The sequence below is a fragment of the Thalassophryne amazonica genome, chromosome 3 (assembly GCF_902500255.1).
Source record: "Thalassophryne amazonica chromosome 3, fThaAma1.1, whole genome shotgun sequence".
Classification (NCBI taxonomy): Eukaryota; Metazoa; Chordata; class Actinopteri; order Batrachoidiformes; family Batrachoididae; genus Thalassophryne; species Thalassophryne amazonica.
This window is the reverse complement of record NC_047105.1, coordinates 22,210,477-22,232,110: the sequence shown is the minus strand read 5'-3', so window position 1 is coordinate 22,232,110 and position 21,634 is coordinate 22,210,477. Positions and strand designations below refer to the sequence as shown.

Below are 21,634 nucleotides of genomic sequence, written 5' to 3'. Positions count from 1 at the left end.
TGCACAAACTGCACCATTTGAACTTTCCCGTGTGAGCCGACCTACATCCTTTGAAAAAACAATTGCAGGGCATTGATGGGTGGTAATCTGATACCTCAACACTAGCTACACCACTGAAAATTCCCCTGATTTAATTAAAAACATTTAACTTTTATTCATCCAGTAATTTACATATTTATACCCTTTTGTTGTAAAAGCAGCAAAACAAAACAAAACACTCAGTGGTAATACCATCCAGAAAATATTTTATTGAATCTCTGTAAAAACAAATTACCCCTTCTAAATACAGAGTTGACGTCCACGTAGTGTTGGGACAACATTACGGGAAAACTGACGAGTGCAAAGGAGCCGTTTGCTAGTCTAGTGGGGGAAAAAAAGTATTTTATTTGTCTTTTTTGGCTTTAAGTGCCTGATCACCACAGAACCAAATTCTCATTTAAACACAAGAGTACAAAATATGTCTTTTTTAAATAGTGTGCAATTCACAGAGAAGTACAAATATTCACATATAGTTTGTTTTTGAGCTCAGATGCAATGAGAGGATTGTGGTTTTGTGTCACTAGGGAGAGGAATGGCACGCCGAACAATCCCGACTATTCATCTTATCTTGTGAGGAACGCCGCTGACGCTAGAGAAGACCTAACGTGGTTGTGAAATCTGGCCTGGCGGCGGGATGAACGAGGCGACATCACATTTTACTGACTCCAGCAAGTCGTCATTTAGAAAGCTGTTTGTTTTACCGTGTCACTGCTAGTACGTTCAGGGAGAAGACTTCCCCTTTGTGGTGCAGCAGGTCACTGCAGTTCTTCTAAACGACTCGCATCTCCTCCGTAATGACCTGTGACGCCGCGGTTCCCTGCCTCCAGACCAGAAAAGTTCTGGATTCACAAAATACGGTTCACAGTTTGGCTCCAGTACAAACACGGTGGGCCAGGAGTGACGGAGGATGTGGATCTGAGGGGCTGTAAAGCTGCAGTAAAAGTGAAAGGTGGGATATACTCTGAAAGAAAGAGAAAAATAAAACCTTTAAGGAGTAAACAGAAGGACAGGAAGAGACAGAAGCAGCCATAAACCCTGAAGTGAACTTTGGACAAGAGGAAAACAGAAACCGTGTCTTGGGTTCACAGTCCAGTGTCATTGTACGTGGGCGCAGACACCTTCAGGATGCTCTGCGCATTCTCCTCCACCAGGGGGCGCCAATTCACCTCTCCAGTCAGCAGCAGGTCCTCCCCGTCCAATGCATCAATGTACTGCATCTGAAAACATCACATCCATTTGTACACACCGGCACTGCCACAGAGAGACAGCAGAGGGCGCTGATGCAGCTCAAGCACAACAAGAAGAGGTCAAAGGTCAGAGTGAAAGGCATGACCACTGAACTACGTTACAAACGTTGGATGACTATCTGTCCACTGCATGATGTGAAGCATGGGGGGGGGGGGGGGGGGGGGGGGAACTGACACTGATAAACGTCACCTCTGTTCTTAAATAAATACAACCTTAATAGAGGGTACAACAAGACTAATAACGGGGATTTAGAGGCTCAAACAAATGTTTTTAAAAGTGTCATAATGCACACAGACATCAGGCAAGGCAGATTATTACTATTATTATGAAAATATATTTTATCAGCCCAATTAATTGGTCATTCAAATGAGTCAAGTCAGTCAGTTAAATGGAATTGATTTCGTGATGAAACAATGTAAAGAACTTTTCATCACTTACAAAATGTTTAAAGATGTAATTAAAATCAAAATAAAATATATTATTATTATAATAATAGTAAGGAATTGATGTCAAACCTCGAGTTTATCATTCATCTCATCAGTCCATCAAACGTGAGTGCATTTCAACTCACCATATATGTTATGGTTGGAGATAATTCATCATGTGCAATGGAAAAGTTTATTTAGTTGCCGTTTTGCTACAAATATATGCAGCAATATTCTTTCAGGCTCTTGAAGGGGTCACACATTTGCATGTATTATCAGCTCTTTAACCTTCTGAGGTCAAGGGGTATTTTCTAAATTTTAATACATTTTAGTCATGTTTTTCCCCCTCTTTTTTCTTAAATAATGCCCATGTGTTGCATATCAAAATGTTCACAACAATCTCAGTTTCAGAATATCAAGGTTAAAAAAAAAAGAAAAAAAAAAAGAAAAAAAAAATACCCCACCCCGCCCCCAACACACTTTTTCCATCTGGATCCGCCCCTGGTTTGCAGTCTCTGAGCGGGTAGAATGGAGAAGTTATGTATTTATGTGGAAACCATTATCTAATTGAGAGGGAAGAAGGTTTTACGTCATGCCGTCATCAGTAAGAGATTTCAGCCCTATTTTCTGGGTGAGGGGGTTAGGGGTAGCATTTGTTGTTAACGCATGGCGGATCTTCAGCTGTTTTGAGTTTAACCACAGTGAGGACACTCACAGAGCGGCACAGAAAAATGTAAAAATGTCTTTGTCAAACTCACTGCAGTTGTGCTGCTGTTTGCTCACTGCGAGACACAGAGACACAACGGGAAATGTTTTATCAACTTGGAGCAGCTGCACAGAACAGCGGATTCGCTGCATCAAACCCCAATATGATGTAAATACGGGGCGGGGATTACCGGTGCACGCAATGAACGCAGTAAAACCTCACAAACCCTGGACATTAACACCACTCTCAACAACAGTAGGCAGATGCAACTGATCATCGTTGAAGCTGCAGATCATAATCAATAGTCTAATAAGAGACCCCATTTTTTTTTTTCTTAAATCCTCATCAGATCTGCACTGATCTCATATCGCCTTCTGGCAGCCCAACTGATGGAAATCCGTCGTAGCAACCGAGAAATTTAATCCCTGGAATATGGTAGTGGTGGGGTGGACAAATAATGTCAGCCTTGGAATGACAGAAATTAAATAAACATTAAGTGACAACCTTTGATGTGAGGCACAGATAAAATATTCATAATAAAATTAATGTAGACTTTTTGAAAAGTTTCAGGCTTTTCTGTGTTTTTGTTCTACAGAGTGAGTAATTGTGTCATTTAGGGGGTTTTGGGGGGGCTCAGGGTAACATTACGACAGTGGTGTGTGTGTGTGTAGGCTTATATACATTTGGCTTTGTGATGATGGAACAGCGATAGTGGAGGTGGAGTGTGTCATGTGTTTGTTTTGTGATGCACAGCTCTAAACGGTCACAGCTTTGTGCGCTTGCGTGTCAGACTCCCAAACAGCACGAGGTGCTTTCTGGACGACCGGATCGGCCACTACTACTATGACCTTTGGCACGCCCACTCAGCCTGAGCCCACCCCAGTCTTAAATTCATAAGAGAGGAAGAACAAAAACATGATCCAAAAAGAAGCACGCGTAACCAAGAAAGTAGGTGATGGAAGTAGTGGGAGAAAAAGAATAATTGAAAGAATGCTGCAGAAAGAGTGAAAAGCAGAGTCCAAGTTCTGGTCCACATGGTGGACTGAAGGACTGCAGGTGTGTCTAAACTCAGGAAGAGTGTTTTCAATCTCACAGGGGCAAAGAAAATATACAGAGAGAGAAAGGAGGAGGTTAGTGGTTAAGGTAAAGTGCTGAGTGGGAGCCGGCGAGGCGGAAATGGATATGAGTGTTGTGCTTTAGCGCCGTGTAAAAACCCAATGCTGACAGCCAACATTGTGCCTAATGTTGACCGAGTATCAGATTTAATTCCTCAAACCAGGAAGGGTGCACTTTTGTGGCGCCTGACCCTGTAAGGCTTTAAATGACACTGCTTGAACTTTAAGCCAAACCCAGTTTTGTGACAAAGTTTCTGCACAGGTACAACGCAGGGCATCTCACACCCTTTAGCTTAACAGGAAGTGTTCGTGGCCTTTGATATATCTGATCGCCACATTTTGCTGCCGAAAATCACTGACATTTTTGTTTGGTTACTTTCATGGCTGGGATCCCATATGTTGGGTTGATTTTTTTTCTTTTATTTATTTTTTTTAACCCTATGTCTGTATTTTCCACAGCAAAATTATGGGGTACCTCAAGGTTCTGTTCTAGGTCCACTGATTTTCACTGTTGTTATCACAATGTAAAGATATATAACTGGAGACGTATTTAGCCAACATAAAACTGGATGTCTATTACTGTTCTACTTTTTCAACTTAAAGACTAACATGATTGTTGGTTCTGACAAAGATATTGTTATGCTCAATTAATGCCATCACCCAGTGACTGTGAGTCATCACAGTGAAAAAGTTAAAAATCTTGGTGGAACTTTTGATCCAATGCTACCATTTGATCCACCGCATCTCCTCCACTCTCCCTTATGTCTCTGCTTTTAACCTTCAAGTCCCTACTTCACCAGGCTGTGAATTGGACTACTATTGGATTAACCATGGAATTGATCAGCTGGTCTCTGAACGCTATTGACACCATTTTTTCTACAAGAAGGTCAGGACCGGGGGATCCTGCCTGCCGAGATGGAACGTATCCTGCGGGCTATGTCCTCGACTCCTGGAGTTCCTGGCGTGTGGCATGCTTGGCGCCTTTCTCCATTGAGGATGTCGAGGATTTATTCATTTTTGGTCTCATGGCACCAGGGCTGGTACTTTTTGGCTTATGTGCTGCCCTGATCTACCAGAAAATTGGCAAGACGGCGGCATCAAGAACCACGGGCCCTCGCTTGTCCATCATGATTAACGAGGTTGGCAAGGCAGTGCATTCTCAGACTGCGTTGACTCTTGAACTCAGACGCAAACCGGATGACACCTTGGAGCTGATCCTTGCCTTGCAGTTGAAGCTGAAGGTTTCGGAGGCCGGTGAATATTCTTAATTCATAATTGGGAATATTCTTAATTCATAATTGGGATTTGGCTGTTCAAGTGGAACTGTTAAAAAGTGTTTTTCACTGCTCAGCTGCAACACTACACGCTATCTAGCCTCAAGGACAAATTGCCCACTGTTTACCTCCAGAAGAATTTATTCAGACCTTGGTGAGATTATTCGGCTCCATTCTTATCTCAACCCACAAAGACAATAAGTGACTTACACATGGACTGAAGCATGCTCCAGTTTATCCTTTTACCTCTCTTCCTGCCCCCCCCCCCACCCGCGGCAGGCCCCCGTTCTTCCCAAGCTGGCGGCGCGACTTGACAGTTGCAGCGGCTACCAACACACTCACATCGCCTCAATTGGAAAACGGACTGTTCAAGTTTAGTGCACATAAACAATGTCAAATGTATATGTGTTGTCCTAATTCTGATGTGTGCCATTATTACGGTAAACAAGTAATAATTGTAGCTTAATTGCTGTTTGTATGTGGAATGTGAGTGCAGAAATCTCGTTGTTGTAATGACAATGATAATAAAAGCTATCTATTTATCTATCCATCCATCCATCCATCCATCATTTGAACTACAAATTAGAGACTTTACTACATGTGCTCATTTAACAAGTGACTTATATATTTGAAATGATTCAGAAGCACAAACAGCAAATAGAGAAATTAAACCAAACACGTGAGGTTCAATATTGCGTCATTCCATCTGAAGTCACCCAGTTTTGAAAAAAAATAAAATAAAATAAAAATCCCACGTCACCCCTCAGCTTTATTCTGTCAATTTTAGATGTTAATCAAATTCCAAAGTTAGGGTGAAATGCCAAATATTAGGTCTGTAGCTTGAAAACTTTTGAAGTTACAGCCTTTGCAAATTTTTGTGAATTTTTCACCTATCATGAAAATAGTGTTTTCTGCCAACTTTGCATGTTAATAATGAGCTCCCTATATGCCTCACAGCTTTGAAACTAGCGCACGAAGGACGAATTGCATGCCAGTTAAGAAAAAAAACAAATCTGAGCTGCCTCCAACACCTCGTACACCTGTCGCTACAACTATTCATGCACACCAACAGCCCAAAGACAGAGCGTGCCCTATGAGAGTCCATTCGATCCCTCTCGCAGCAGGTGTCGGCCAAATTCCAGGTGACACACACAAACATCCAACACCGCTCGCTGGACACTTAGAAAATGTGGGGACATTCGCACTGTCAGCACAAAAATAGTGAGCACGCTACCACTTTCAAGCTGGCTGTGGAATTTGTCTAAGTGCCCCCACCACTATAGAGTTGCCAAGCAACACATGTGGCGTGCCAGAGTGTCGGCTCCCCCCGCGACATATGTGCTGTGCGTGTGTATCACGCATGTGTAGCCCCCCCAACAACATATGTGGCATGTGTGTGTTTTGTCAGTTATTACGGCGCTTTTTTCGCCGTAATTAAAGACGCCAAAAACCTCATCTACATAGTCTAATTTCTCTCTCTTTTTTTAAAAATACATTTATCTCCTTGTTGATTTCAGGCATTTTACACTCCTGTTATAAGACAGTGATTGTAGCGCAGTGGTAAACTTTCCGTCTGTTAATCAGAGCTTTTGTAAATTGCAGGTTCGAATCCGGCTAGTGGTATTTATTTTTTATTTAATCACAGGGCTCTGTATTGGGTCTCCTTGTATTTATTATTTATATCAACCCAGTGATTTTCACTAATTATACACCAATATCTACTCTATCAGTGTCCGGTGATTGTAGTAATTATTTATATACACGGCTGGACATAATGAGACATAATAAGAGCGCACTGCTTCATTCATGTCATTTCATGACTGTACGTCTGTGACCATGGGTCATATACAGAGGCACAGAGGGATCATATTTGTATTGTCCGCTCGATAAGGGGGATTAAATATTGGACATTGCGGTGTTTTTTTTTTTTTAAATGGTGTATAGTTTTTATTTTTCTTTCTCCACAGCAGGGTACGACGTGGTTCCACACTTTCCAGCTGGTTTGTATTTTTTTTTAATCTCCACAGCAGCGGCGTGATTCCTACTTATTCATGCTATGTTTGAAGGGGCCCTTAAACATGTATGCACATCATTTAGTGTTGTTCAGTAGGACATTACAGGCGTCTGGCCAGCTTTACTTAGATATTCTGACGCTGGGGTGATCATGCTTTCGCGGTAGCTGGCCCCAGACTGTGGAACAAGCTACCTCTTGAATTACGTACTACTCCTGACCTAGCACTTTTTAAATCTAAGTTAAAGACTTATTTATTTAAACGGGCTTTTAACACCTTGTGGGAAGGTGACATGTTCTGTTTTTACTTGCCGTTTTAAAATTTTATTGTATATGTGTTTTATTTTTGTGAATTTGTGTTTTTAATGTTAAGTGCTTTGGACATCAGCTGGTGCTGTAAAACGCTCTATAAATAAATGTTGATTGATTGATTGATGTAGCAGAGGATAACGCAACTGTTCTAAACTAATGTGACGCCAATGCACAATGGTCATTTTTGGGCTGTTTGTCCCAGATAGAGATTTTGGCACTTATCCCAAGTTGTTGACTGGGGTGATATTAGTCTAGAACCGTTGAGTTATCATCTACTAAATTATGTGCATACATGTCTCAGCTAGGTCCTAGACAAGTACGACACACTAGTAGAACTCACTCTGTAACACAGTGTTTCCTTGGGGGCAAGTTCAACAAAAGACAGGAACACAATGCAGAACATTTAGACACTGCAGCCTCTGCCATCTGTAAGAACCAAAGGAGGTTGGACAACATACTGGATGTTTTTTGACACGGTCTGGATAGATGAAACTGTCAGATGGACATGGATTGTTTGCCCACAGCATCATGGATAGGTAAACAATGAATTTATGCAGCAAGCCCTCAGCTTGTGGTGTGTAACACAAGGACTGTTAAATTCCAAAAATAAGCAAGATGGACAAAGAAAAGTGTGTTAGACAAAATATTGGCGGATACTTAACACACTCTGAACAAAGGAAATAGTCAAATGAACATGGATTGTTGGCCTACAGCATTGGCAGCAACAGAAATAAAAATGATTTTTTTTTATTTTTAGCAGCACTTCAACTTGGGATTTTTGTACACTGATGGAATGGACTTTTATTATTGGTGTTTATTCTTAGTATATTTGGTGTGGTGTTTTTATTCCTTGGAAAGCCTGATATAAATTGTTATTATTGAAGCCATGAGTTTTATCGGTGTAGAAACTGTAGAACCTCCAAACATACAGGGTAAAACCCACTCTCTCTCTCATGATTACACTTTCTGCCCACGTTCCACAGATGGTGTGAGAATAACGTGTTCTGATGTGGATCTCTGACTTAAAAAAAAAAAAAAAAAGTAATATGCTTCTACAAAGCACAGCCCAGCCTCACGTCAAACACGCCTGAACCAAAGAGCCAAACACACACCTGTTTACGTACGTACTCCACCATGAGTTCTAGCTGTCTGGGGTCTTCACACTGACTAGAGAACAGGTTCTTCCACAGAGCCGATGCCAGCACGCTGTCATCTGACAGGAGTCCCTGTCAACAACAAAAAAAGCTTTTTAACCGCTTTATTACAGTGGAAACACATGCCTCCCTTCACAGAAACACAGATCACTGGCATAAGTCTCACCTCATCGTATCTAAATACAGCTACGTAGAACAGCTCCGTCATTACTTTCGTTGCTTCATTTCGACGGGTGGCGTCGACCTGTAACCGAAGAAAACAAACAGGAAAAAACAAAGTGACACACAAATAAATAAATAAATAAAACCAGATGGGCACTTAGGCGATTTAAAAACTGGAGATAACAGACACAGTCCAGCATTTTTAAAGCATTTGCAATGATTTGGTATCACAATAGAATTTAAATAAATGAACAAATCCAGCAGGATGTGTTCATGCCCTGCTTCTGGAATGGAAGTACAGTTCAGCAAGCATGTGGTGAAAAGTGCGGTCGCTGCAGTCGAACCGCTCGGTTGATTTCAACTGAGTGTGGCAGCAATTATGAACGTGGAGAGAATGACCGATGTTTTTACTGCTTCTTGCCACAATTACTGTGAAACATAAGAGCGACTCCAATCACTGGCCCTGGCTGTGAGCGCTGCAAAAATAGCTGTGCTGCTGATGCAGAGCTCGATGATGAACACCGTGTGCAGTTTGAGCCCGGCCCGCTTCAGTCTGACGAGCAAAGTGCACAAGTTGGTAGCAATGCCTTACGAGTTACGATTCCAGGAACACGCCCACGAACTTTTCAGCTTTACGAATGCGAGCGCATTGGACTAAAAGCACAGGGATCAAGGTTTATAAAGACCCACCAGGAGTCTTGGTGGGTCTCCGGGTTTCACACAGGACAGAACTGCTAAAATCACAGGAGCCTGCTGTGAGCTGCAGATGAGAGCTCTACCGTGTCCCGTTCTCCTGATGCAGGTTGTAAAAAAAGTGCAAAGCGCATCAGTTTAAACTGGATAAACTTGCATATTTTTCCTCATAGACACATAAAAATAGAACATGAACATCAAGGATTGTTAAAATAAATAAAAATCAATCAAATAAAAAGACTGAAAATTTGTCTGATTGAAAAAAATGTTGGTGAAGCAATGCATTCTGGTTCGATTTTTTCCTACATACAATAGGGAGAAATTAGTGTTTTTTTAACCTGTTTACTTAATAAAAAAATTTTTTTTTAAAGAATACAAGCATTAAGCATCTTGTATTGAGGGATTTGGTTCTCGCACATGGCTTTGCTGTCACGAATATCAATATCTTGCCCCTTGTATCGGTGGTCTCTGACCAATCATCATTTATGCTGCCGCGTTTAGTGGAACAACAACCTTGTCTATCACTGCAGCGACACATTAGACCCTCAACTCGAAGCTACACTGCCTGAAATTTTAGCTTCAGGTTTGGAGAATGCTCAATCTGTGGACAGACTTGCAGATAGCTTAAATTCAGCGCTCAAAATTACACTTGATAAGATTGTGCTTCCTCTATTAAGGTCATGCCTTCCCAAGGCACAGTCGCCTTGGTTCCATGGTTACTTGCGTGATCTCAGGCAGAAAGCTAGAGGTTTGGAACGGAAATGGTGCAGTTCCAAATTAGAAGTGTTCCACCTTGCGTGACGTGATACTATTTTAAACTATAAGCATGCACGACTGGCTACAAAGTGGACATATTATTCTGATTTGATTAATAAAAACAAGCATAACTCAAAGGTCTTGTTTGATACGGTAGCATTTCTCATTCATGGACAACCACCTGTTAGTTGCTCTCCCTTTTCAGTACAGGACTTCTTGGATTAAAAGACAACAGAAGATATTAGGTTGAGTACGTCTCAACATGCCTTGGCCCAGCCACTACACCCTGTTATTGAGGTGGGTGCTACCATTGAGGTGTTACCTAGATTTGCAGAATTTAATAGTATCTCACTAGATGCATTGACGAAACTCGTAACGTCTACAAAAAACACAACCTGCTTATTTGATCCTATACCAACAAAACTGTTTAAGGACCTGTGGCCCACTCTTGGGCTGACTGTAGGAAATTGTTAATCTCTCACTTACTTCTTTCTGGATCTGTTCGTAAATGTTTCAAATCTGCAGTGATTAAACTATTACTTAAGAAATCTAATCTTAACCCAAGTGTATTGAAAAATTATAGGCTGATATCGAATCTACATTTTTCTTCTAAAATTCTGAAAGAAGTGGTTTCACGACAGCCTGTGGACCATCTTACTGAGAATAATCTTTTTGAGCCACTGCAGTCTGCTTTTAGGAAATATCACTGCACAGAGATGGCTCTCACTAAATTAGTCAATGACCTTTTGCAATCAATGGTGCCGTTAGATCTTAGTGCTGCGTTTGACACCGTGGCCCATCATATTTTACTCAATAGGCTGGCGAATCATTTTGGGATTACTGGAAGTGCCCTTGCGTAGCTGACATCATACCTGTCCATTTGTTCTCGTGTTTTGTACAGTAACACTACTTCTAATCTTGGTGACATGAAGTTTGGGGTTCCACAGGGATCTGGCTTGGGCCCCCTGCTTTTGTCCCTCTATGTAGCACCCCTTGGGCATATATTGCGATGTTCTGGGATTGCCTTTCACTGCTATATGGCTGATACTGAGACTTTGATACATGTATTCATCTCTTCTAGACTCGATTATTGCAATGCTTTATTTTTCTGGTTTGCCGCAGTCCAGCACTAGGGGTCTTCAACTGGTTCAAAATGCTGCTGCCAGACTTTTGACACAAAGCAGAAGGTTTGATCATATTACGCTCATTTTGGCATCCCTTCACTGGCTACCTGTCTCTGCGAGGTCAGATTTTAAGGTTCTGTTACTGGCCTATACAATTGTTCACGGCCTGGCACCTCCCCACCGGGTGGACCTGGTTAAGCCCTATGTACCGGCTCGCGCCCTGCGTTGGAAGGGTACGGGAGTTTTTTGTGTTCCCAGGGTGAATAAAAAGTCTGCCAGTCACAGAGCCTTTTTGTATCGTGCCCCTGCTCTGTGGAACCCGCTCCACATAAGGCAGTCGGACACTGTTGAGACTTTTAAATCAAAACTCAAGACCCACCTTTTTCCCCTGTTTTATCATTACTATTTTATGGATGTCACTATGGTATTTTGCATATTATATTTTTAATTTTTGTATTTTTATGGGTTGTTTTGTATCATGTTTTAATTTTTTAATTTTGTTTTCTGTGTTGCTGTGTGAAGCGCCTTGAAGTGATTTTGTCATGAATTGGCGCAATACAAATTAAGAAATTAGATTTTTGATTTGATTTTTTTTTTCTTAATGGCTTTCACAGCAGTTAAAGTGAAAAGCATCTACAATGCACTGACGTTAAATATTAGCTATATTGAAATTTATATACACCGTAGAACATATATTGCAATATATACAGTTACCGTCTATCCTTCCAATTAGGCAGCAATATGAATTTTAGGCCATACTGCAACGTAAATTGTGTAACATACATATCCATCCATCCATCCATCCATCCATCCATTTTCTTCCGCTTTATCCGGAGTCGGGTCGCGGGGGCAGCAGCTCAAGCAAAGCCGCTCAGACCTCCCGATCCACACACACCTCCCCCAGCTCCTCCGAGGGAACCCCAAGGCGTTCCCAAGCCAGCCGGGAGATGTAGTCCCTCCAGCGTGTCCTGGGTCTTCCCCGGGGCCTCCCCCCAATGGGACGTGCCCGGAACACCTCTCCAGCGAGGCGTCCAGGGGGCATCCGGAAAAGATGCCCGAGCCACCTCAACTGACTCCTTTCGATGTGGAGGAGCAGCGGCTCGACTCCGAGCTCCTCACCCTATCTCTAAGGGAGTGCCCAGCCACCCTGCGGAGAAAACTCATCTCGGCCGCTTGTAGTCGCGATCTCGTTCTTTCGGTCATGAGCCAAATCTCATGACCATAGGTGAGGATCGGAACGTAGATTGATCGGTAAATCAAGAGCTTTGCCCCCCTACTCAGCTCTCTCTTCACCACAACGGTCCGATACAGCGACCGCATCACTGCAGATGCTGCACCGATCCGTCTATCGATCTCACGCTCTATCCGTCCCTCACTCGTGAACAAGACCCCGAGATACTTAAACTCCTCCACTTGAGGCAAGGACACTGCACCGACCTGAAGAGGGCAAAGCATCTTTTTCCGGTCGAGAACCATGGCCTCGGATTTGGAGGTGCTGATTTTCATCCCGGACGTTTCACACTCGGCTGCAAACCGCCCCAGTGCACGCTGAAGGTCCTGATTTGACGAAGCCAACAGAACCACATCGTCCGCAAACAGCAGAGAGGAGATTCTGTGGTTCCAAAACCAGACCCCCTCTACACCCTGGCTGCGCCTAGAAATTCTGTCCATAAAAATAATGAACAGAACCGGTGACAAAGGGCAGCCCTGGCGGAGGCCAATGTGCACTGGAAACAGGTTTGACTTACTACTGGCAATGCAAACCAGGCTCCTGCTGCGGTCGTACAGGGACCGGATAGCCCTTAGCAAAGGGCCCCGGACCCCGTACTCCCGGAGCACCCCCCACAGGGTGCCCCGAGGGACACGGTCGAATGCCTTCTCCAGATCCACAAAACATGTGGACTGGTTGGGCGAACTCCCATGAACCCTCGAGCACCCGATGGAGGGTGTAGAGCTGGTCCAGTGTGCCGCGACCAGGACGAAAACCGGGGAAGCCATGCTTCCCGATCACCCCCCTCCAGGTCTCACTGTCGCCGCCCACGTGGCCGTTGAAATCCACCAGGAGAACAATGGAGTCCCCAGTTGGAGCGCTATCTAGTACCCCTCCCAGGGACTCCAGGAAGGTCGGGCACTCTGCACTGCTGCTCGGCCCGTAGGCCGAGACAACGGTGAGAGACCTGTCCCTGACCCAAAGGCGTAGGGACGCGACCCTCTCGTTCACTGGAGTGAACGCCAACACATGGCGACTGAGCTGGGGAGCAACAAGCAATGCGACCCCAGCTCTCCGACTCTCCCCGTGGGCAACGCCAGAAAAATGAAGCATCCAGTCCCTCTCCAGGAGTTGGGTACCAGAGCCCAAGCTGTGCGTGGAGGTGAGCCCGACTATCTCTAGTCGGTATCTCTCAACCTCCCGCACAAACTCAGGCTCCGTCCCACCCAGCAAGGTGACATTCCACGTCCCAACAGCCAGGGGCTGTAAGCATGGACCGGGCCGCCGGGCCACCCGCCCTCAACCGCCACCCAATCCTGTCTGCACCCGACCCCCATGGCTCCCTCTGCAGGTGGTGAACCCACAGGAGGGGTAACGTACATAATGGTTTCATTTTTTTTTTTTTCTCAGCAAAATGAAACTAACGTACATAATGGTTTCATTTTGCTGAGCAACTTCACAGCCAGGCCACAGTTACGTGAGTAATAGTGTTGCTTGAAAACAAAATGGACTCGTAAAATGTCCTGAACAAATAACTATAGTTTAGAAAACTCTTACCCTCTCTGCTTTGTTACCCATCAAAATAAAACAGGTATGTTATAGCCATCATACGCTGTGTCCATCATGTTGAAAATGTCTCCTGAGTTTTTTTGTTTTTTTTTTTAAGCTCGTGATTTTGCGTTGGCACTGCTGCCAGTCCTTAAAGGTATACTCATTAACCGACAAAAGGTTTCACATGTGCAGCTGTAAAAACACCTGCAATCCTCCCCCCTCCATATGCGCTCCCCACCCAATGCATGCATGTGCACACGCTACGAGTGAGCTCAGAAACCGCACTGTAATTTCTCATCTCTGACCTCTTTCTGTCACACCGCGCAAAAGCAGCAAAACTGAAGACCTCATGCTCTAAAGCCGCCTCCCCTTTGGCTCTGGCTCAGCAATCATACATGCTTACCGTCACGGCTAATATACAGAGATGTGATTTTTCTAGTGTTCCGCTGCCACCGAGCTCATTTCATTAAGTAACTGCGAGTGACTCTGAATGTTTTTGGACTCTGGCGGAGCAGGAAAGCTGACCTTTTGACTCCGTGGCTAAAGCAGCCGCTTCACGGTGAGCGTCGTATCATATACTATAGGGTTTTAAACGTGTCACAACGGCTCCTGGTTTCATGGAACAAGAAGACTTGCAACAGTTTCCCCAGAGGTACCAGGTTTGATAACTGTGCCTGATCAGACGTACTGACAGGGCGATAATCAGAAAAATAAGTAAACCCTGCTCCACCACAGATACCTGGATGTGGAGAATTCTACAGTTTTTATTTTATTTGTTCTCCTTTTTCAAGCATGAAAATTTCCCATCCATCTGCCGATACTCGAGTATGTGCCGAAACCGCTGTCCTACCTCAAACACGACGACTGACATGGGACCAGTGCCACATTTTCTGGTGTGTATTTTTATTTGTACACGTCGAGACAGAATTCAGCCAATCAGGATAACTGTAACAATCATCAACAGTGACTTCATATATGTGAAGTAATTTATTATGACATCACAGTAGACAGCTGAAATCTTTTTCAGCACCAGAAGACAACGTGCTGGTCTCTTCTATCAATCTGTGAAAGCACAGGTATCCATAGATTTGCAGGGAATTCTCATGCCTGTGCTTTGTGCTGAAAATATTGTTTTTTTGGGGGTGGAGGGGGAGGTCTGCAGCTCTGGTCATGCTCCGGGATGGAAATAAAAAAAAAAAAAATTGAGAGAGCTGGATTTTTGGACAATATACACATAAATATCCAGGAGTCGATCAGTATCTGTCCTGATACCTGTATCATTTATCTTATTATCCCCCAATATGTTAAAAGTGGAAAAAGTTGAAATTGTCAGGAAATATTTGTGATAATTTCATTTTTTTTTCAGATATTAATTGAGGAAATAAAGAGAAACATTCTGTGGGTGGAGCTTTTCTGTTGCACAGAGCAACAGAAAAGGATTTTCAAACAAAAACAAAAAATAAATAAAATCTAGGCTTGAGCCTCCCATGTGCCTTTTGGCAATATGTAGCTAAAATTTCAAATCTTTTGAAAAAGATCCTCATCTGTTCCACTCCACCATCGAGCTGTATTACTGGTCATGCAACAGACAAGCGTTATACTGCACGGCTTCTCCCATCACAAACACTGAAGCTTCAAACTCCTTCAGAGTAGTCGTGGATGTCTTTCCTCATGAGTCTCCTTCTTGGACAGTTATTCAGTTTTTGATAACTACCTGCTCTACACAAAACAGGCTGTAAAAGTGATCATTTGTGTAAACAATAATTCTTACATTTAGTTTGTCTAATAAATTACAAAATGTGCTCTAGTTTCTAAATAGTGTCTATGATATTTTTTGTTAAACTGCTAAAATTAAAGCTCAAAGTTCACACTAAAAACACACCTTGCTTATTTTACTTAAACTGCACTGTGGCGGTGCATGGAGGCAAAATGACGCCACTGTCCAAATACTTATGCACACTAATGATTAGATTCTGTTTTTACATGATGAACCTTTAAGAAATCATTCCAGCGTATGAGAACTCGTGTGAAAGCTACAACAAAGCAAAGCCAAGTTTTAAGTTTGATGCCAATGAGCGACACTTCCTGGAGCTGCTCCACTGACGGAGCATAGTGGAACAGTTTTATGAACACACTTGCCGTGGCCAGGCTCACCGCAGGGATTCTGGCTGCACTCTCTGCTCGAGGAACGCCGGGACAATTATGTTGATGTTAAAACTTTAAATAAGCACAAATCTGCAACCTATGTAGCACACGCGAGTACAAATACAGCTCACATCAGCTTTACGTGAAAGTGTTTGTCAAATAACAACTAATCACTTAGCTGAAGAATGTTTTACTATTTTTAATCAGACAACGCAGCAGTTTATAACGTGCACACACTTACATCCATGATTTTGATCCTCTGCACGACGTCCCCCCACATGGTCTCGACTACGTAATGACACATGTACTTTCCCGCTCGACCCTCCTGACGCAGCCTCACCAAGCACATCCTGGGGAAGGAAAGTGTAGCAACATAAGGACTCAAAGACAGGGGGATCATGCGAAAGAAACATGAAGAATCTATAAGCAAGCTCACAATACTAGTCACTGTAATACTATGTATTATACACTCACCCACCACTTTATTAGGTACACATCCTTGGTAGTACTGGATTGGACCCCCTTATTGCCTTCAGAACTGCCTTAATTCTTTGTGGCATAGATTCAACAAGGTGTTGGAAACATGTTGGCCCATACTGACATGGCGGCATCACGCAGTCGCCCATTATCCTCTGACCTCTGACAGCAACAAGGCATTTCGTCCTCACAATTGCCGCTTACTGGATATCTTCTCTTTTTTGGATCATTCTCTGTAATCCCTAGAGATGGTTGTGTGTGAAAATACCAGCAGATCAGCAGTTTCTGAAATACTGATACCAGCCCATCTGACACCAACAACCATGCCACGTTCAAAGCTCTTAAATTCCCTTTCTCCCCCATTCTGATGCTCTGTTTGAACTTCAGTAAGTCTTCGCCACATCTAGATGACTAAATGCATTGAGCTGCTTCCATGTGACTGGCTGACCAGCTAGCTTTGTTAACAAGCAATTGAACAGGTGTACCTAATAAAGTGGCCTGTGAGTGTATATGCGCGGTAGTAAGCCCTTATGTGATAAAATACATGAATTAATCTCATCAAATTCTCTACTAAAGACCTCAACAGGTCTGTTTACACATCTAACTGGCAAATAGGACACACATACAGTGATGTGAGTGGCCCTTGAGGAATAAAGAACAACACAAACACGCACTAAAACCGCTGAAAATTATATTCATGACTTCGCATAGCACAGTGCTGCCATGCCTAGAGTTTTGAAATACTATACACAATTCAATGTAATCTGCTGCAATTTCATACATTTTTGCTTGTTTTATTGCATAGTGTTGTTTTGATAAACTTTATGAATTATATCAATGTGATGTATGCATTTGCCATTGTGTGTGTTTGAATAAAATATTGAATAATAATTCATAAGAAAAATGAGAGATATTTCTCAGTCCCATTTTCTTCCTAATTTCAGTCACACACACACACACACACACAAAAACAAACAAAAAAACACACATTTTCCCAAACTAGTGATGGGGATTATAATACATAATCTGTCACATGGATTAGAATATGGGTACTCTCTGGTCCCCCTATTTAAAAAGGGGGACCAGAGAGTGTGTGTGCCAACTAAAGTGGGATCACACTACTCAGCCTCCCTGGTAAAGTCTACTCCAGGGTGCTGGAAAGGAGGGTTTGGCCGATAGTCGAACCTCTGATTGAAGAGGAACAATGTGGGTTCCTTCCTGGTTGTGGAACAACCGACCAGCTCTTTGCTCTCACAAGGATCCTGGAGGGTGCCTGGGAGTATGCCCACCCATTCTACATTTTCTTTTTAAACACTTTCTTACTTACTCGCTGTGTGTACTGTTTGTCAGGCAACGGCTTCCGTACTACAGCGTCCCCGCGAGGGGAGGGTCCGGCGTGCTTCAAACATTCGTGAGCTGTAGCTTAGCATGGCGGACGAAGAGCTAATTCAGCCAGCACTATCTTTGCTGAAGGCAAATGTTTGAGCGCATTTTGGATTTTATTATTTGCTGCGTAAGAAGGAGCTTGACATGACTTATGCAGTGTGCAAAATCTGCAAAATGAAAGTCAAGTACTTCGGAAACACTTCAACTCCGCAAGCCCACATGCTACACTTTGACCCGGAGCTAACAGGAGTGGAGCAGCGGTATCTGCCGATGACTGACCAGCGCTTCGCTAAACTGCCAGCCAACTCTGAACGAGCAAAGCAGATGAGTAAATTTACATCTAGAATAACTTGATTAACCTTGTAAAGCTACATTTTCTTAAACATAAACATTTTTTAAGTAATATAACTATTTCTCAGAGCTCTTTGAATCGAAAATCGATTCTGAATCGAAAATCGATTCTGAATCGAAAATCGATTCTGAATCGAAAATCGATTCTGAATCGAATCGTCACCCCAAGAATCGGAATCGAATTGAATCGCAAGTTGTTGTACGATTCACATCCCAAATATTTATTCCCCCTTTCGAGTTTTCTGTCATACGAGGGCTGTCAATAAAGTAACGGTCCTTTTTATTTTTTTCAAAAACTATATGGATTTCATTCATATGTTTTTACGTCAGACATGCTTGAACCCTCGTGCGCATGCGTGAGTTTTTCCACGCCTGTCGGTGACGTCATTCGCCTGTGAGCACTCCTTGTGGGAGGAGTCGTCCAGCCCCTCGTCGGAATTCCTTTGTCTGAGAAGTTGCTGAGAGGCTGGCGCGTTGTTTGATCATAATTTTTTCTAAACCTGTGAGCCACATCGAAGTGGACACGGTTCGAAAAATTAAGCTGGTTTTCAGTGAAAAGTTTAACGGCTGATGAGAGATTTTGAGGTGATTCTGTCGCTTTAAGGACTTCCCACAGTGCGAGACGTCGCTCAGCGCTCTCAGCCGCCGTCGTAAGCCTGTTCAAGCTGAAAACCTCCACATTTCAGGCTCTGTTGATCCAGGACGTCGTGAGAGAACAGAGAAGTTTCAGAAGAAGTCGGTTTCAGCATTGTATCCGGATATTCCACTGTTAAAGGCGATTTTTTTAATGAAAGACGCGCGTCGGCTCGCAGCTGCCGCGACGCTCCGCCACAGGAAAAACACCTCTGTTGAAAGCCTTAAGGACAAGTTGGAACATGTCCTGCTGTTAAACAATTTCTCATATACTCACTCCACTGAAAGCCATCAAAAGCCGCCTGGATTTTACAAATGGTTATCAACACGGAGGTGTTTTTCCTGTGCCGCCGCACCGCGTCGGCTGCGTCCCGACGCGCGGACCCGTCCGCACGTCTTTCATTAAAAAAATCTCCTTTAACAGTGGAATATCCGGATAAAATACTGAAACCGACTTCTTCTGAAACTTCTCTGTTCTCTCACGACGTCCTGGATCAATAGAGCCTGAAATGTGGAGGTTTTCAGCTTGAACAGGCTGACGACGGCGCCTGAGAGCGCTGAGCGACATCTCGCACCGTGGGAAGTCCTTAAAGCGACAGAATCACCTCAAAATCTCTCATCAGCTGTTAAAATTTTCACTGAAAACCAGCTTAATTTTTCGAACCGTGTCCACTTCGATGTGTCTCACAGGTTTAGAAAAAATTTTGATCAAACAACGCGCCAGTCTCTCAGCAACTTCTCAGACAAAGGAATTCTGACGAGGGGCTGGACGACTCCTCCCACAAGGAGTGCTCACAGGCGAATGATGTCACCGACAGGCTTGGAAAAACTCACGCATGCGCACGAGGGTTCAAGCATGTCTGACGTAAAAACATATGAATGAAATCCATATAGTTTTTGAAAAAAATAAAAAGGACCGTTGCTTTATTGACAGACCTCGTAAGTCAATATATATGGCTTAGTAAAGTAATACAGTGACACAGCAGCCACCACAGCACACCAGCGTTTTTTTTTTTTTTAATAAATTGGATCAAGAGGGAACACGCAGTGTGTCATAAGTCTGAACCAGACAGTGAGTATTCTGATGATGAAGGAGATGATCCCTCTGTTGTTCTGGACGAGCAACCCAAGCAGCTGGATCCAGCGACGTGCGCACGGATCTCCACAGTGGGTCGGATTGCCCGCTTCTGTTTGCAGTTTCTCCAGGACTCAGGCGCTGTGAGCTCCATCCCAGCGTCAAGTCCTGGAACGCAGAGTGCGATGCAGACACACACTGCTCCAACAGTGGCTCCATGCGCGTTTCATTTAAAGCATGAAGATCGACGTTAGCTTTGGTTTTTTTGTTCTTCTTTCATTCCTTTTGTGCTCTTGATTCGCAGGCTGTTCAGTGATGGGAAAAGTCAAAAGTTCATTTGTCCACCTTTTCTCAACGATTTGTGACTTTTTTTTTTCTTTTTTTTTTACTTTTTCCCTTAGTTCAGGAATCGTCATATGCCGTGTGACAGGGCCATTAGATGCCACACGCACGTTGTCTGTGTAACAGGCTGCAAAGCACCAGGTTGATCAAAATCTCCAAATCTAAGAACAAATGGGGGTTAAAAGAGTCCAACTTGATAAAACAGTGGCCAGGAGGCAGCAGGCAACAAACACACTATGTTAAATGCCACGCACACGACATGCACGTGCCGGGCGTCGATGCCAGTACAGCATACGATGGCTGGGGGTGTGGCTGCGGTAACCAACTTAACCAAGAGTATGCAGACATGTTATAAATCTCCTAAAAACTGCAACATTGACCCCCCCCATCCCAGGGCTTCGAATTAAATAAAATCCTGTCCATATTTGTTGTTGTGGCTTCCACAAATGAACAAACTGAGGCAATAATATAAACCGTCTCCCTGGAGACGCTCAATATGTAAAAGCACTGTGTGTGTGCGCATTTCTGTAACTTACCACACATGCAGTAGTGTAACCAAGAACCACGAGTTGAGTGTGTCAGGGAGAGAACATCCTGAAATATAACAAGAGTCATCAAATGAGGCTCCATCCTGACCTCGTCCAGCATCCAACACACACACACACACACACACACACACACACACACACACACACACACACACACACACACACACACACACACACACACACACACACACACACACACACAACACTGTCTAGTTTCACTTCAGCACAGAAGTCATTTTAAGACCGTCTCATTTTGCTCTTCTAGAGTGTGCTTCATAACCATTTTGTAAAACTGAAATTACTGAACAGACTATTAGAAGTAAAATACTTTTTTTTAATGCAAGAACTGACCAAAAAAACAAAACAAAAAGTGAACATGGGTGCATCCTGAGACTATAACAGCCATGTTTTACACAACGCACAATATCAGGAACCAAAATAGTTTTTTGGTTAAAAATAAATAAATCAAACTTACATTTCAGCCAGAAAAAGCTGAATTGCACCAAAGTGAACAGGCCACATTTTAACCTAAACTCATATCTGACAAATCTAGACCAAATCTCAAAAAGCATGAAGGAGCCAGAGCTTACTGAAAAACATGCACAAGTGAACACGACAGAGCGGCAGGCCCCAAGCCAAGGTGTTTGTGGGGAATAATCGTGAGCAAGTGTGCCAGGTCATAAACTGTCAAATAAAAATGTCAGGCAGGTGGCATCAGAGGCCCTGAACACGCATCAACTCCATTTGGATTTGGATCAAGACCAGCAAGTTGGTGTTCACAATGAATGCTTGGAACACGATGAACAATGAAACAAAGTGGTCACATTAGTCCACCAAATTTTCATCTTTACCAAATTCAGCAATGCCAACACACAGTATTTTCCAGACTGGGACACC

At 43.3% G+C, this 21,634-nt stretch overlaps 1 protein-coding gene across 1 annotated transcript in view; it reads right to left on the bottom strand.

Annotated features, from left to right (window-relative positions):
- Positions 1 to 225: 225 nt before the first annotated feature.
- LOC117506406 (ubiquinol-cytochrome-c reductase complex assembly factor 1) overlaps positions 226 to 21,634 on the bottom strand; it is a 45,304-nt gene continuing 23,895 nt past the window's right edge. Inside the window, exons 5-9 of the mRNA XM_034165907.1 lie at positions 20,726 to 20,783; positions 16,167 to 16,275; positions 8,451 to 8,528; positions 8,243 to 8,356; positions 226 to 1,256 (exon numbers count right to left, since the gene is read on the bottom strand). Coding sequence (XP_034021798.1) covers positions 1,122 to 1,256; positions 8,243 to 8,356; positions 8,451 to 8,528; positions 16,167 to 16,275; positions 20,726 to 20,783 — 494 coding nt within the window. The 3' untranslated portion in view covers positions 226 to 1,121. The remainder of the gene's footprint in view (positions 1,257 to 8,242; positions 8,357 to 8,450; positions 8,529 to 16,166; positions 16,276 to 20,725; positions 20,784 to 21,634) is intronic.